This window comes from Ursus maritimus, unplaced genomic scaffold (assembly GCF_017311325.1).
Source record: "Ursus maritimus isolate PB19 unplaced genomic scaffold, ASM1731132v1 scaffold_2, whole genome shotgun sequence".
In the NCBI taxonomy this organism is placed as follows: domain Eukaryota; kingdom Metazoa; phylum Chordata; class Mammalia; order Carnivora; family Ursidae; genus Ursus; species Ursus maritimus.
This window is the reverse complement of record NW_024424452.1, coordinates 104,015,485-104,027,038: the sequence shown is the minus strand read 5'-3', so window position 1 is coordinate 104,027,038 and position 11,554 is coordinate 104,015,485. Positions and strand designations below refer to the sequence as shown.

At 57.8% G+C, this 11,554-nt stretch overlaps 1 protein-coding gene across 3 annotated transcripts in view; it reads right to left on the bottom strand.

Moving 5' to 3' along the window:
• The window catches only part of NFASC (neurofascin), a 175,868-nt gene that overhangs the window by 18,548 nt on the left and 145,766 nt on the right, over positions 1-11,554 (bottom strand). For 2 of the 3 annotated variants that reach the window (XM_040636505.1, XM_040636506.1), the window contains exons 21-22: positions 9,676-9,798; positions 8,482-8,655 (exon numbers count right to left, since the gene is read on the bottom strand). In XM_040636505.1, coding sequence (XP_040492439.1) covers positions 8,482-8,655; positions 9,676-9,798 — 297 coding nt within the window. Of the gene's footprint in view, positions 1-516; positions 745-6,039; positions 6,055-8,481; positions 8,656-9,675; positions 9,799-10,982; positions 11,188-11,554 lie in introns of all 3 variants that reach the window. The other variant, XM_040636508.1, reaches the window with a different exon arrangement.

Genomic DNA, 11,554 nt, shown 5'->3' with positions numbered 1-11,554 from the left:
GGGGGGGGGGCTGTAAATGTGCTTTGTTGGGAGAGGGCGAGGGAAGAGCAGGGCTCTGGGAACAGAGCTACCCAGCAGGGCCGACCATGCCCCTCTCCTCTCTGTTGCAGGGCTGGAAGTGACATGGCAGGGGCAAGAAGCCCTCTCAGGCCAACTATCCAGGGTCGGGCCCCTGCCCTTGACCACACTCTCTCCCTTCCAGAGTGCTCAGCCCCGAGCTGCTGCTCAGCACAGAGGTGGAGGCGGCCCTCCCATCCGGGACCCAGGGGTCCTGCCTGAGGAGTGTGGGCCTCTGTTAACAAGGATCTGAGGCTAGAACGGGGGTGTGGAGCGGTGGAGAGCCACCCAAGGACGGCGCTAGGGGGTGCTCCGTGCCCCCAGGCTCCCGGACTGAGAATCCCCGTGTGCTCTCCAGGTCGAAACAACGGGAGGTGTCGGCCAACGGCACCCCAGACCCGCCCTCCTACGCGGGGGGCCTCTGGAGGAGGGACAGGGCGCAGGGACAGTGGGCAGTACCGGATTCGGGCATCTTAGTCCCGGAGGTGGTGGTGGGAGGCCTCTCCGTGGTGGTGGTGGCGGCAGTGGTGGTAGTTGTGGCGGCGGTGGTGGTGGCCACGGTGGTAGGTGCGACACTTGGGATGGTGGGGACTGTTGTGGCTTCGGTGGTGGCAGCAGGGGCAGGAGCGTCAGTACTGCTCACAGCGCCCGTCGCACCCACCGTGGTCGGGGGCGACGTGGGAGGAGCTGGGAGGGAAATGTAGAACAGCCACGGCCGGTTGGTCTGGGCGTCCCCCAGCCTGGACTCGCGGCCCCGCGTGCAAGGCAGGCAGCCCCGGGGAGGAGATGGGGCTCAGGCTCCAGAAGCCTCCCCCAGCGTGACGGACCGGGTCAGACGGATCGCGGCGAGAGAACACAGCCATGGGCCAGGAAGAGAATGAAGCCCCGTGCGCGTTTCATTTTCTTCTCATGGTCTGTGTGACTCGAAGCACCCAGCATGCACCCCGCCAAGAGTGAGGATGAGGATGGAAAAGGACCCACACCGACTCGCTCAGGCCCCGGGGACGGCATGGGGTCCCCGGCCAGCACCACCCGGACACAGGCCAGTTAGCAGCACTTGGGTCCGGCCCTGGAGCTCCGGCCTTGGAGGGGGGCAGGTGGCGGCTGTGACCTGCAGGAGCACTGGGAAGACTCCCATTCAGCCATTCACTCCAAAAGTACACTTTCTCACAGCCGCTCGAGTTCTAACACCCCCAAACCCAACGACAGAGAGAGAACAGTCCCCACTCTGGGGGTCAGCCTCCCAGCGGGGTCTGCGTCTCCTGTCTCTCTGTCTGCCCGTCCCCAGGCTCTCAGCTCTTGTCCGTGGCCCTGCCTCTCCTCCCTTCTCTGCCCGGTGATGCACCCTCCTGCAATGACCCCGCTCCACCCTGACTTGTAGTAACTCCTCCCTTCCGAGGACGTTAGGGCTCCAGGAGCCCCAGGTCCTTTCCCTTCACATTAGGACGCGGGATGGCATCTCACAGTCACAGTGTAGTCTGTGCTCGATAGAAGGAGAAATCCCAGGAGGCAAGTGAGATACATTTGGGGGCCTCTTTGTTGCTTAAGTCTTCAAGGGAGACCGGTTCAAATCTGTGCTCTCTCTCGCATTCTCATCTCCCATCCAAAGCTACCCTGGACGTCAGTCAGCCCCCGGGGGCTAAGTCTATCTGTGTGACATTGTCTCCATAGGCCTGATTTCCTTCTACAGAGGGTTATGGAAGCTAACCGAGGGCAGCCCTACTAGTCTCTAGTTACAATATTACCAAAAGCCGAGAGTATGAGAACGATGGGGGCAAATCAGAGAGAGGCAGAGCCCCTCTCCCCCTTGCCATCTCCTGTCATCTGAATACGGTCCACTTTAGGGGGCCAAAGGCAGGGACGTTAAGACATAAGAAGATACTTGTAAACCCCCGAGGAATAGCCACTGTCTCAAAGCTCCAGAAGTTTAGGAAGATAAGAATCCCACCACCCAGAAGGAGGCCAGGGCAGGGAGGGAGCCAGAGAATGAAGAGAGAAGGAGAATGAAGAGACCCGAGGCCTTTTCAACAAGAGCCTGACCAACAAAGGCCCTTTCATCACCCTGGCTCTCCAATATTACAAGTCCCCATAGAGAAGCGGAGAGTGTTCTGGGATCCCCGCCACTTCCCTATTTGCAAGATCAGAGGCGGTACTGGACCCTGAGGGTGCCGACCACAGAAGTCACATTGGGTAGCCAGCTATGTCCCACGCATTCCAAACATTCCTGGACAGGGTCAAAGCAGACTGCACTCTATTTCCTATACTCCAGTCAACACGGACATCAGAAGGTGTGGGGCGTGGGTTGGGGACAACTCTCCCTGTCAAAGTCACTGTTCGAGGACGTATTAGTCCAAGGTGGCCCCAGGCCTTTCCAGGTGGCCCCAGGCCTTTCCAGCTCAGTGAATGAAGGAATCCACCTAGCCCACTCACCAAACCAGACAAACACATGGGAAAGCCGGAGAGGCCCCACAAGGCAAAGGTCAGCTCTCTCCCAGGCCCGGCCCCTTGTAGCTCCAGTGGCCGCGGACACACATGGGCTTTTCCCCGCTGTTCTGTGCTGCAGGAGGGAACCTGGAGAGGCTATCTTGACCGCCTGGGCAGGACCTGCTCTGACTTGGTTCCTTATCAATGGTATATTTTCTAACCATTTCTGGCAAGTACAATGTTCACAGGACCCTCCTTTTCTATGACTTTTTAAAAGGCATCATCAAAAAGCTTTGGGGGAAAAAACTCTTTTTGAGTTAAAATCATCCTGTTCTGTGTACTGCACACCTGGGCGGTGGTGTTACATTTCTGGGCCCCCAGAATCAGTGGCATTTCCCCCAAAGCTATACACGCTCTCACATGCCCCTTGGTTCTCATAAAGCAGAGACACACACACTACACTCCTACAGGCCCACAGCTAGGCTCGCACACACTTCCCTGGGCGTTCCAGGGAGCAGCCCTAGAAACAAAGATGCTAAGAGAGGCTAGGTTAGGGCAACTTTTTTCCTGGGCCCTGCTGGCCAGAGACAAGAATGGGAAATGACTCTGAGGATGCTTCACGGTCTTGTCCCTCCCCTGTCAACGGTCCCTTCTGCCAAGCGTGACAAGACGGAAGCATTTCTGATGACGGCCACCCAGCTGCTTTTCCTTCAGCTCAGCGGCAACAGTCTCAGGGTATCAGTAAGAGGGAACAAGAGACAAGGAGTGGCTTCCCAAGCGTCCTCCCATTGGAGTCTCCATGGAGGCGGCAGCCTCAGCTGGCTGAGGTCACAGCTGGCAAATCACTGTTCTCTCTGACCCACTCATTAGCTCTGTCTATTGTCCCATGGCTGGACAGGGCCAGGGAGACAGGGAGGGCAGAGGCCGGATGGAAAGGCTCTGGGTCAGGGAAGTGAGCTGTTGGAGGCTCATAGGCGAGAGGGGAAGGCAGGTTTTCATGGGGAAATTGTCCGGTGCTCAGGTCAAAGGAGACCCAGAGGACTTCATCCCCTGGGGTGGGGTTTGGGTAGAGGACAGAAGGGGATAAGGGCTTATAGACAGAGTGGTTCGCAGGCTGGACAGGCCCGTTGCTGAGCTCGGATGTCCGGTCCAGTTAAAGCAGGAATTAGGGGCTGGAGAACGACCCTGGTCAGTGATCGGTGGAGAGCAGCAGCCTGGCAACAGAGAGGAAGGTGGGGGGTGGGCGGTGGGGGGTCCAAGGTGGGCCTAGAGCTGGAAGCACAGCACCCCTACCCAAAGGCCATGTCAGCCTAATGGGTTCTGTCATGCTCAGCGGAAGGCACCCCGGCCGTGGCTGATGGTTTGCCACCAGAGGTTCGGGAAACACCATAGACGAGGTGGAGAAAATTGAGGAGAGAGGACTTGTCTCACTCATCTTGCTGACCCCAGAACCTGCCATGGAGCTGCCCAGCAAACATTTGCAGATCTGAGTCACAGAGGAGGACAGCAGTTTCCAGACATTCCAAGGTGGCAGGTTCAGTCCAAAAATGGCCACATGGCGCACAGACTACCCTGGCCAAACCACAGATGGCCAGGCCAGATGGGCAGCAATCCTGAGAGGCTACAGACACGGAAGCACGAGAGGGATTGTTTTCAGCGGGTAAGATACGAATAGATCAGCGTGGGGAAAACACACCTGGGTTCGGGGAAGATGAGAGGGAAGGGAGCAGTGGGCTGGACAACACACCCGTGTCTGAAACATTGAACCTGGGCTCCATTGCTGGGCACCTGCAGACTGCGGAAGGTTCCTGAGCATTCACAACCGAGAACAGCCGATGCCATGAGCACATGTCATTTACAAAGACGAGCTCTGTGCCTCTACCGTCATGTCACAGGGAAGCTAGAGCCCAGGAAGCATATTTGATGGAGGGTCAGAGACCCTGCCCTCACTGCCCATACCACGATGGGCCTGGGTCCTTTCTAAACGGGGAGCAGAAGGTGGGGGGTTTGGAATGATCACCTGTTCCTCGCAGGTGCCACTCGTGAGAGGGGCAGCCCAGGCTGGCTCGGATGCTCGCTGAGCAAGGCGGACTCCCTGCTACCCAACCCACCTGCCTTGGGTCCCAGGGTGCCAGAAAGGGGGGAGGCAGGCTGGGAGCTGCTTGACCAAGGAGCTTCCAGCGGATTCTCTCGGTGTCCTATGTCTCCCCTTCTATGTTCACTAAGCCTGCTTAGGCTACCCTGAGCACCTGCTAGAATAGTTGCAGAAGAGACCCTTGTGCCAAGTTGCGTCAGAAAGTCAGGGCAGACCCTGGAGTACAAGGATGGCTTTCTCCACGGTCCCCAGGCCCAGGTCATCTCTCCACCTCATATCCCGGTGGAGGTGGTTCGGGCCCTGTGGGGAGGTACTGGGACCCACCAGCCTGGGTGATGACGTGGAGGGGGCATGGGGAGCCAAGGGCGGGGGAGAGGGAAGGATGATGGCTGCGCATCGCCCACAGATTTGGCAAAACAAACACAAACTGAAGGAAGCGGGGGTGCAACAGAAAAAGAATCAACCTAAAATGGGGGTGGGAGGAACCAGGTCAGGCAATCGTCTTCATAAGCCAACCCTCCGGTTCTTCACCTGCTTCTCAGTGCTCCCCGCTGCCTAGAGCTTCAGGAGGCTCTAGTGATCCCCTGCCCCCTGGCCTTTGCTCTGCCAGGGGGAGCCTTGTCCTCCGCTTCAGAGCAGGACTGGGGAAGGAACCCTGGGGTCCCCTGCCTAGCAGCTCCAGCTTGAGGATAGGCCTTCTGTGGGCAGCAGGCCATTTCCTAAGCCAGGACCTGCCCGCCCACTCCTCACTTCTGCTGTGAATTTACGTCCCGGACCCCGAGAGTGGAGGCTGTTCTTCATGCTGAAGACGGAGAATCTGGGTTTCTAAGGGGCGAGCGAACAATCAGCCCATGGTGCCCACTAAGACTCCAGGTCCTGGAGCACCTGGCCCTATCCAAGGACAAGCTCCCTCATGGTCACTGAGCAGAACCTATGGTAGGGGGCGGAGCTGGCGCCGGGCCCCCATGCAGCATGCGTGGTCAGCATGCAGTGTGCTCACCCATAGGTCACCCTTTCGGGGGATGGCCGCCTGACCAAGAGACAGCACAGTACGGCATTCCTCCAAGGGGCCCAGCCGGCCCCCCAAGGGCTGCAGAGCCTCTCTCTGCGCTCTGAGACGCCAACACTAGGCAAGGGCCCAGGTCAGTCAGGGGAAGGAATCTCTCAGCTTCCAAGAAAGCCGCAGGTGCAGAGACTAGGTCTGGAGCCCATGGGTGGGGGGGCCCCTCCTAAGCCATCCGAGGGGGGCCAAGAGTAAGTGAAGGGAAGAGGGGGAGGGTTTGACCTCCTCTGGTCCCATCCTCCACACACATCCTTCTGGACAGTCTGGCTTCCCAGCCCCTGAAAGAGTGAGTCTGGAGCATGCTTTCATCCCGAGCTTCTCCCTCCTCCACCCTGGCTGGGCTGGGCGCCACCTGCACTGTCCCATGCCACACCCATTACCTCCGCGGCTGGTACGGTACCTGCGGTTGGAGTAGCTTCAGAGCACAGCGCCCAAGATGGCCAGAGAGAGGGAGAGAGGATGAGAGAGGGAAGACAAAACAGAGCACAGGTGAAACCACAGGACAAGCAAGCAGAGAAGCGTCTGGCTCAAACCTGACCCAGACCGTGTGGCCAGGTGCTGGCTACTGCCCTGAGGATGCCAGCTGGTGTCGGGGGTTCATGTTCAACTCCATCCATGCGGGGTCTAGTATGTTCCTACAGAAAACTTTCCTCCTGGGTTTTGGAGACCTTTCTAATATACTCTGATTCTACCTCCGCTCAAGGACAATCATCTAAGGGGTGGCTATAGGGACGGTCTGCCTAGAGTGCTTTGTTTCCAGGACTTTCCCCAAGGGTGTGTCCTTCCTTGGCCGGGATGATCTTTATGAAGCGGGCTGGGTGGCCTTCCATGATGCCAAGAATTGAGGGCATAAGGTGTAGGTGGCATAGGAGGACATCAAGCCCCATCAAAAGGATGGTTCTTGTATCTTGGGGGGAAGATGGTGAGTAGTGCTGGGGTGGATGGAGGAGGGGCGAGCATATGTCATGAACCCTCTCCCACACCATCTCAGCCTTGGGAGGCCCAGGAGCTGCCGCAGATGGCAGCCCGGGGGCCCCTGCCCTGAGGGTCTGCTGCCCCAGTTCTTTCCCACCAGCTGTACTTTATGAAATAAGAAACCCAACTGTGGATTGGGAGCCCTAAAAGGAATTCCTGAATTTACTGCAAACCCCTAAATGGAGAAGAAAGTCTCCCTTTGTCCTCTTGTCCCCTGGGGCCCCGGAACGTACCGTGGTGGTCACTAGGGCTGGACAATGGGGTATTTGTTGATCTGATGTTCTGCATTGAGCTGGGGATGGGGAGGGACAAGAGGCTCTCTTGATGTCTCTCCTTATAGACTTAGGGAATCAGGAAAGTGCACTGTCCCCTGTCTGGCCAGACTTGCGGTAAGAGGCGTATTATCAGCCACTTACCCAAAGGCCCCCAGCCCTAACAGCTGCCCGAGGGCCCAGAGGGGTCGACGAGCACACTACACACTAGGAGGCGAGCTTATCATGTGGCCCACACCTGGTTTGCAAGACCAGAGAAGGACCCTCAGCCTTTCTCCAGTTTCTGCCTGTCCCAGCTCCCACCTGCCTCAGCACTGGCCTGCTGGCCCGGAGGCGGGGCGGGGGAGGGATGCGGGGTGGCTCTGAAGCGGGGAGCCCCAGCAGCAGGCCTGGCAGCCCCAGTGAAGGGGCTCTCCTGGGAGGAGGAGGAGGTGCTCAGGAGGTCCATTCTGGGCCACATCAGGCAGTTGGACCTCAGCCTTCTGGGGCCAGCATTGCAGAGAGTAACCTGCTGTCTGCTCCTAGAATCCCTGTTCACACTGCCTCTTCTCTTGCAGCATGGACGCCTCCTCTGCCCAGCCTCTGCCCAGCCTCTGCACCTGCCTCAGCTACACCTAGTATTCCTCACACTGAACAGCAAAGAGACAGTCTTGTGACGTCTCCCGTTCTAAACTGTATCTCTTGTTTTTGGCACAGTGTCCAGCACCTACAGGGGTTCAGGAAACGGCTATTGAATACACCACGGAACCTCTGGAGAGGCAGGGTTCCCCCCTTTTGGTAGGGGGCCTGCCAATATCCAGGCTTCTACAGCCTGGCATCCTGGACGTTCTTGGTGCCAGCAGGGGTACGAGTGGGCCTGGAGTCCCCTCTAGTGGACTTCCCAGGCAGGCACATTCTGGTGGGGATGCTCCGGGGCTGGGAAGATTCCAGGAGCCAAGAGCTGAGCGCATCTGCTCTTGGGGAAGCTGGCTTGGCCAGTGGCTGTTTCCCAACGCCCTCCTCCCCACGGCCTGACACCCCACCCAGCTCAGGCTGCAAGCAGGGACGACACCTCCCGCTCTGCTCATGATCCTGGCAAGTAGCCTCACTCAAGGCTGCTTCCCCCATTCCTTGGCTCCCTGAGCCCTCGGGAGAAGGGGTATCCCAGAGCCCTCCCCAGGCACGCTTAGTACCGTTGCTGCCCCCTCGATGGGCGAACACCGCCTCAGTCCTCTGAAGTTCGTTAGCACGTTTACTTCCGATATGCTTTCCCTCATGTCATCTCTACTATGGACTCAGGCTCTCTATGCTATCCCCCACCCCCCAGGAGGACAGATGATGGATGTTAAATAGCTGAGCAAGTCAAGGCAACATGGGGGTCAGGTCTGACTGCGATCGTCTAAGAAGATCTGAGTTTTCCAGATACATCGCCAGCACCTACCTCTCAGCACAAGAGATGGGTTCTCTCGTATCCTATGGGGGAGGCTGGAGCACCCGCAGCCTTGTGTTCTCTCCATCCCAGAAGGCCGGCCGGCCAGAAGGCCAGGTCAGGGTGTTTCTCTGGCATCCGAATTAGCTGGGACCTTTCACCCCCAAGGCCACTGCAATGCACCTACCTTCGTTCGGGGGTGCTGGCGACTCCTCTGTGACTGCTTCCCCAGAGCCCACCTGCGTCCTGGCACTGAGGGTAAAGCGGTAGCGCGACACGGGGTCTGCTCTTTGCATCGTGAACTTGGTCTGATTGGGAGAGAAGTTTTCCACCATCTGCTTTCCTAATTTGGTTCCATTAACTGGGGAGAGATAGTAAGTGAAATCGAACTTCAGCAACATTGACCATGGTGGGTCATGTAATCTGCAGCTGGAAGGAGAAAGCCTTCCGGACCCTGCTGCAAACAGAACAACTGAAGTGTGCCCCAGGACCTTAGTGACCCGGGGGATGGGAGACTGGGGTTCAAGGGCAGAGACCTGGGCAATAACTTTCCGGCTCTTCAATGACACACCAGGGTTAAGGTTTTCTCACTGATCTCATTATCTCCAGCTCACTGCAAAGTTATGTGGCTGATTCTGAAAGACTTAGTTTATAATCCCCAGGCCTTTTCAACAAGGACAAAACTTTTAAGGTCCTTTCTTCCTTTCAAACAGAAGTAGGGCAAAACCACTAGAGCTTTTGATCATTAATGCCTCCTTTGTAAAAGGCCTATTCAGTGTACCTCAAAGAGGGGACGGTCAGGTCCAGAGATGATTCAGAACAGCATACAGGCACACAGTTGGCTATTACAACGGTCAACAACACAACACCTGGCCCTTTGAGCTTCCCAACGAGGTACAACATCGCCTACTTTAGAGGCTTTTCAAATGTAACGACACTCCTGTCCTCGCATGGTGACACTAAGCTCCTGACCCAGTCACTCTAGATAGAGTTGTCACACCATACATGACACCTCGTGTAGTGTTCCCCGAGTGTTGTGTGGATTGCATGCAGTCTACCCCGTGGGATGAGGTGCAAAGCTGTCTTTGCTAGACTCACTTGTGGGTGTTGGAGACTCTAAGATCCCCGAGGGGCCCAGGGTTGAATTCCTCACTAGACCAGAATTTCCCTTTGTCTCACCGATCAACTAGAAACTCCCTGCAGGAGCTGTGTCAGGCGGGCAAGGGGCTGGGTCTCCCTGCCTCCCCTAATCCTCTGGGGAACTTTCTCCCTGGTACCCCCATCCCTCTGCACCCATAGGCTTTCTCCCTCGATTCCTTAGTGAAATGGGAAGAATGGGGTCTCTGAATCCCGGATTAAGAGAAGGAAGGGCAGAACGTACAGGCCACGTATTTGAGAGTGTATCCAATCAGGATCCCGTTGGGGTGTTCCGGGTGATCCCATTCCAGGTTGATTGTCTCCAGGTTGGGCTGCCGGACTCGGAAACGCCTGGGGGCACTGGGTACTTGGGGAAGGAGGAGAGGGCAGGGGAAAAGAAGGGGAGGGCAGAGGCAGGAGGAGGAAACACACAAAAAACAAAGCACAAGTATGAAGGCATTGACCTTGGGGCAGCCCCCATGCTGGAGAACTGCTAAGCCAGAGCCCAGGAGGACCACAGCGGGGCCAGAGCCCTTCGCCCCATCCAGGATGCTGCTCCCCCCACTGTTTAGGACAAGCATGGCTCAGACTCTGTTTAAATGGGGAGGAAGGCAGTCAGGTTTTCCTTTGGCAGCTATCCTGGATCCGGCAGATGTTAGGCTCTGCGCCTGCAAAGATGCCTTCGAGCCAGCGGGGGGCCAACCAGAGCTGTGCACAGAGGCTGCGGTTCCCAGTCCTCAGACAAAGATTCTCACCCTGGGTCTCAGCACAGGCCCAGGCCTCTAAGCTGAGAATGCGGGGCTCAGGGGTGAGGAGAAAGAAGCCGAGGATGGGCCTCATGGGCAGGGCCCCAGGAGTGGGAGCGATGGGGAGAGGCTGGAGATGAAAAGCAAAACGAGGGGGCAGGAAAGCTACCAATCAAGAAAATAAGAGGGAAGAACAAAGAAGGAGGCAGAGAAGAAAACTGGGGGAAAAAAGCAGTTAAGAAGGGAGGGAGGAGAAAGAGAAGAGGGCAAAGCAAAAGCCGAGCTCATAAACGAGGACATGGTGAACTTCACACAGGTGTCTGCCTCCCAGGACCAGGCAGACCTGGAAGCAGCAGCAGGCAGGGCGCCCCCTGCAGGGCCACCGTGCACATGGGCTTCTGGATCACAGTGCTGAGAGAACTCTTGAGTGAAGGTCCTGCGTACTGGGGAACAAGCCGGGTGCTTCTGGTCATCAGGGTGACCGTGCTTCGGCCTCCCGTGGTGGGGGTGGCCCGGGCCCCCGCAGTGCCCTCGGCAGGGGGTCAGTCTGCTAGCCCATCTGGAATTCTGTCAGCAGGCGGTACAGGTCTTCTCTTGAGACACAACGTCCCGGCGGGGCAGGCCACCCCGGTGATGGAGCACTGTGCGAATGGCAGGAGCTTCTTGGCTCGCAGGACATCGGCGCCTTGGGGTCACGCAGAAGTCACCTTGTGCTCTCCGGCCCAGGCCGCCGGGGCTGCTCCTGCCCACCTGGGGGTGCTGCCCTTGTCCTGCCCCACCCCGAAGAGCTGCAGGTCAGACCTACCTCCTTCCGGGGTGGTGAACTCCTTGGTTTCACTGCGAGGCCCATCGCCTCTCCCATTGACCACGACCATCTCCAGCTTGTAGTTACTGTAGGGGAAGAGGCGGGACACCACGCCACGGGGGCGGTCACCAGGGAAGCTGGCTTGCTGCCTCTTCTGAGACACCCACAGGTTCTTCAGCAAGCTGCTCTCCCTCCAGTAGTAGGCCTTCGGGACAGAGGCGGGCCGGTGAGGGGACGGTCAGGCGGGGCTGGGTTAGTTGTTAGTGCCGGTGGTAGCGACCGGTCTTCCCTTCGCCTGCCACAGGCTCCGAGTCCCGAATGCCCTCAGCAGCCCCGCCTGGGGCTGGGGGAGCGGCCTGTGAGTCCCCATTCACTAGCCCCTAGTGAGTACGAACTGACGTCACACAGGAAATGGGGGTCTGGGGTTCAATCATTTTCTGAGCCACAGGACCTCTCTGGGAAACAGGCAAGTTGGCCAAAGTTACTGATGGAGTGGACACTTATTTCCAAGCTGGGGAACAAGTTGCTCATGGAGTCCATGCCGGAACCACAGATACGGGCCAAGGTCCAGG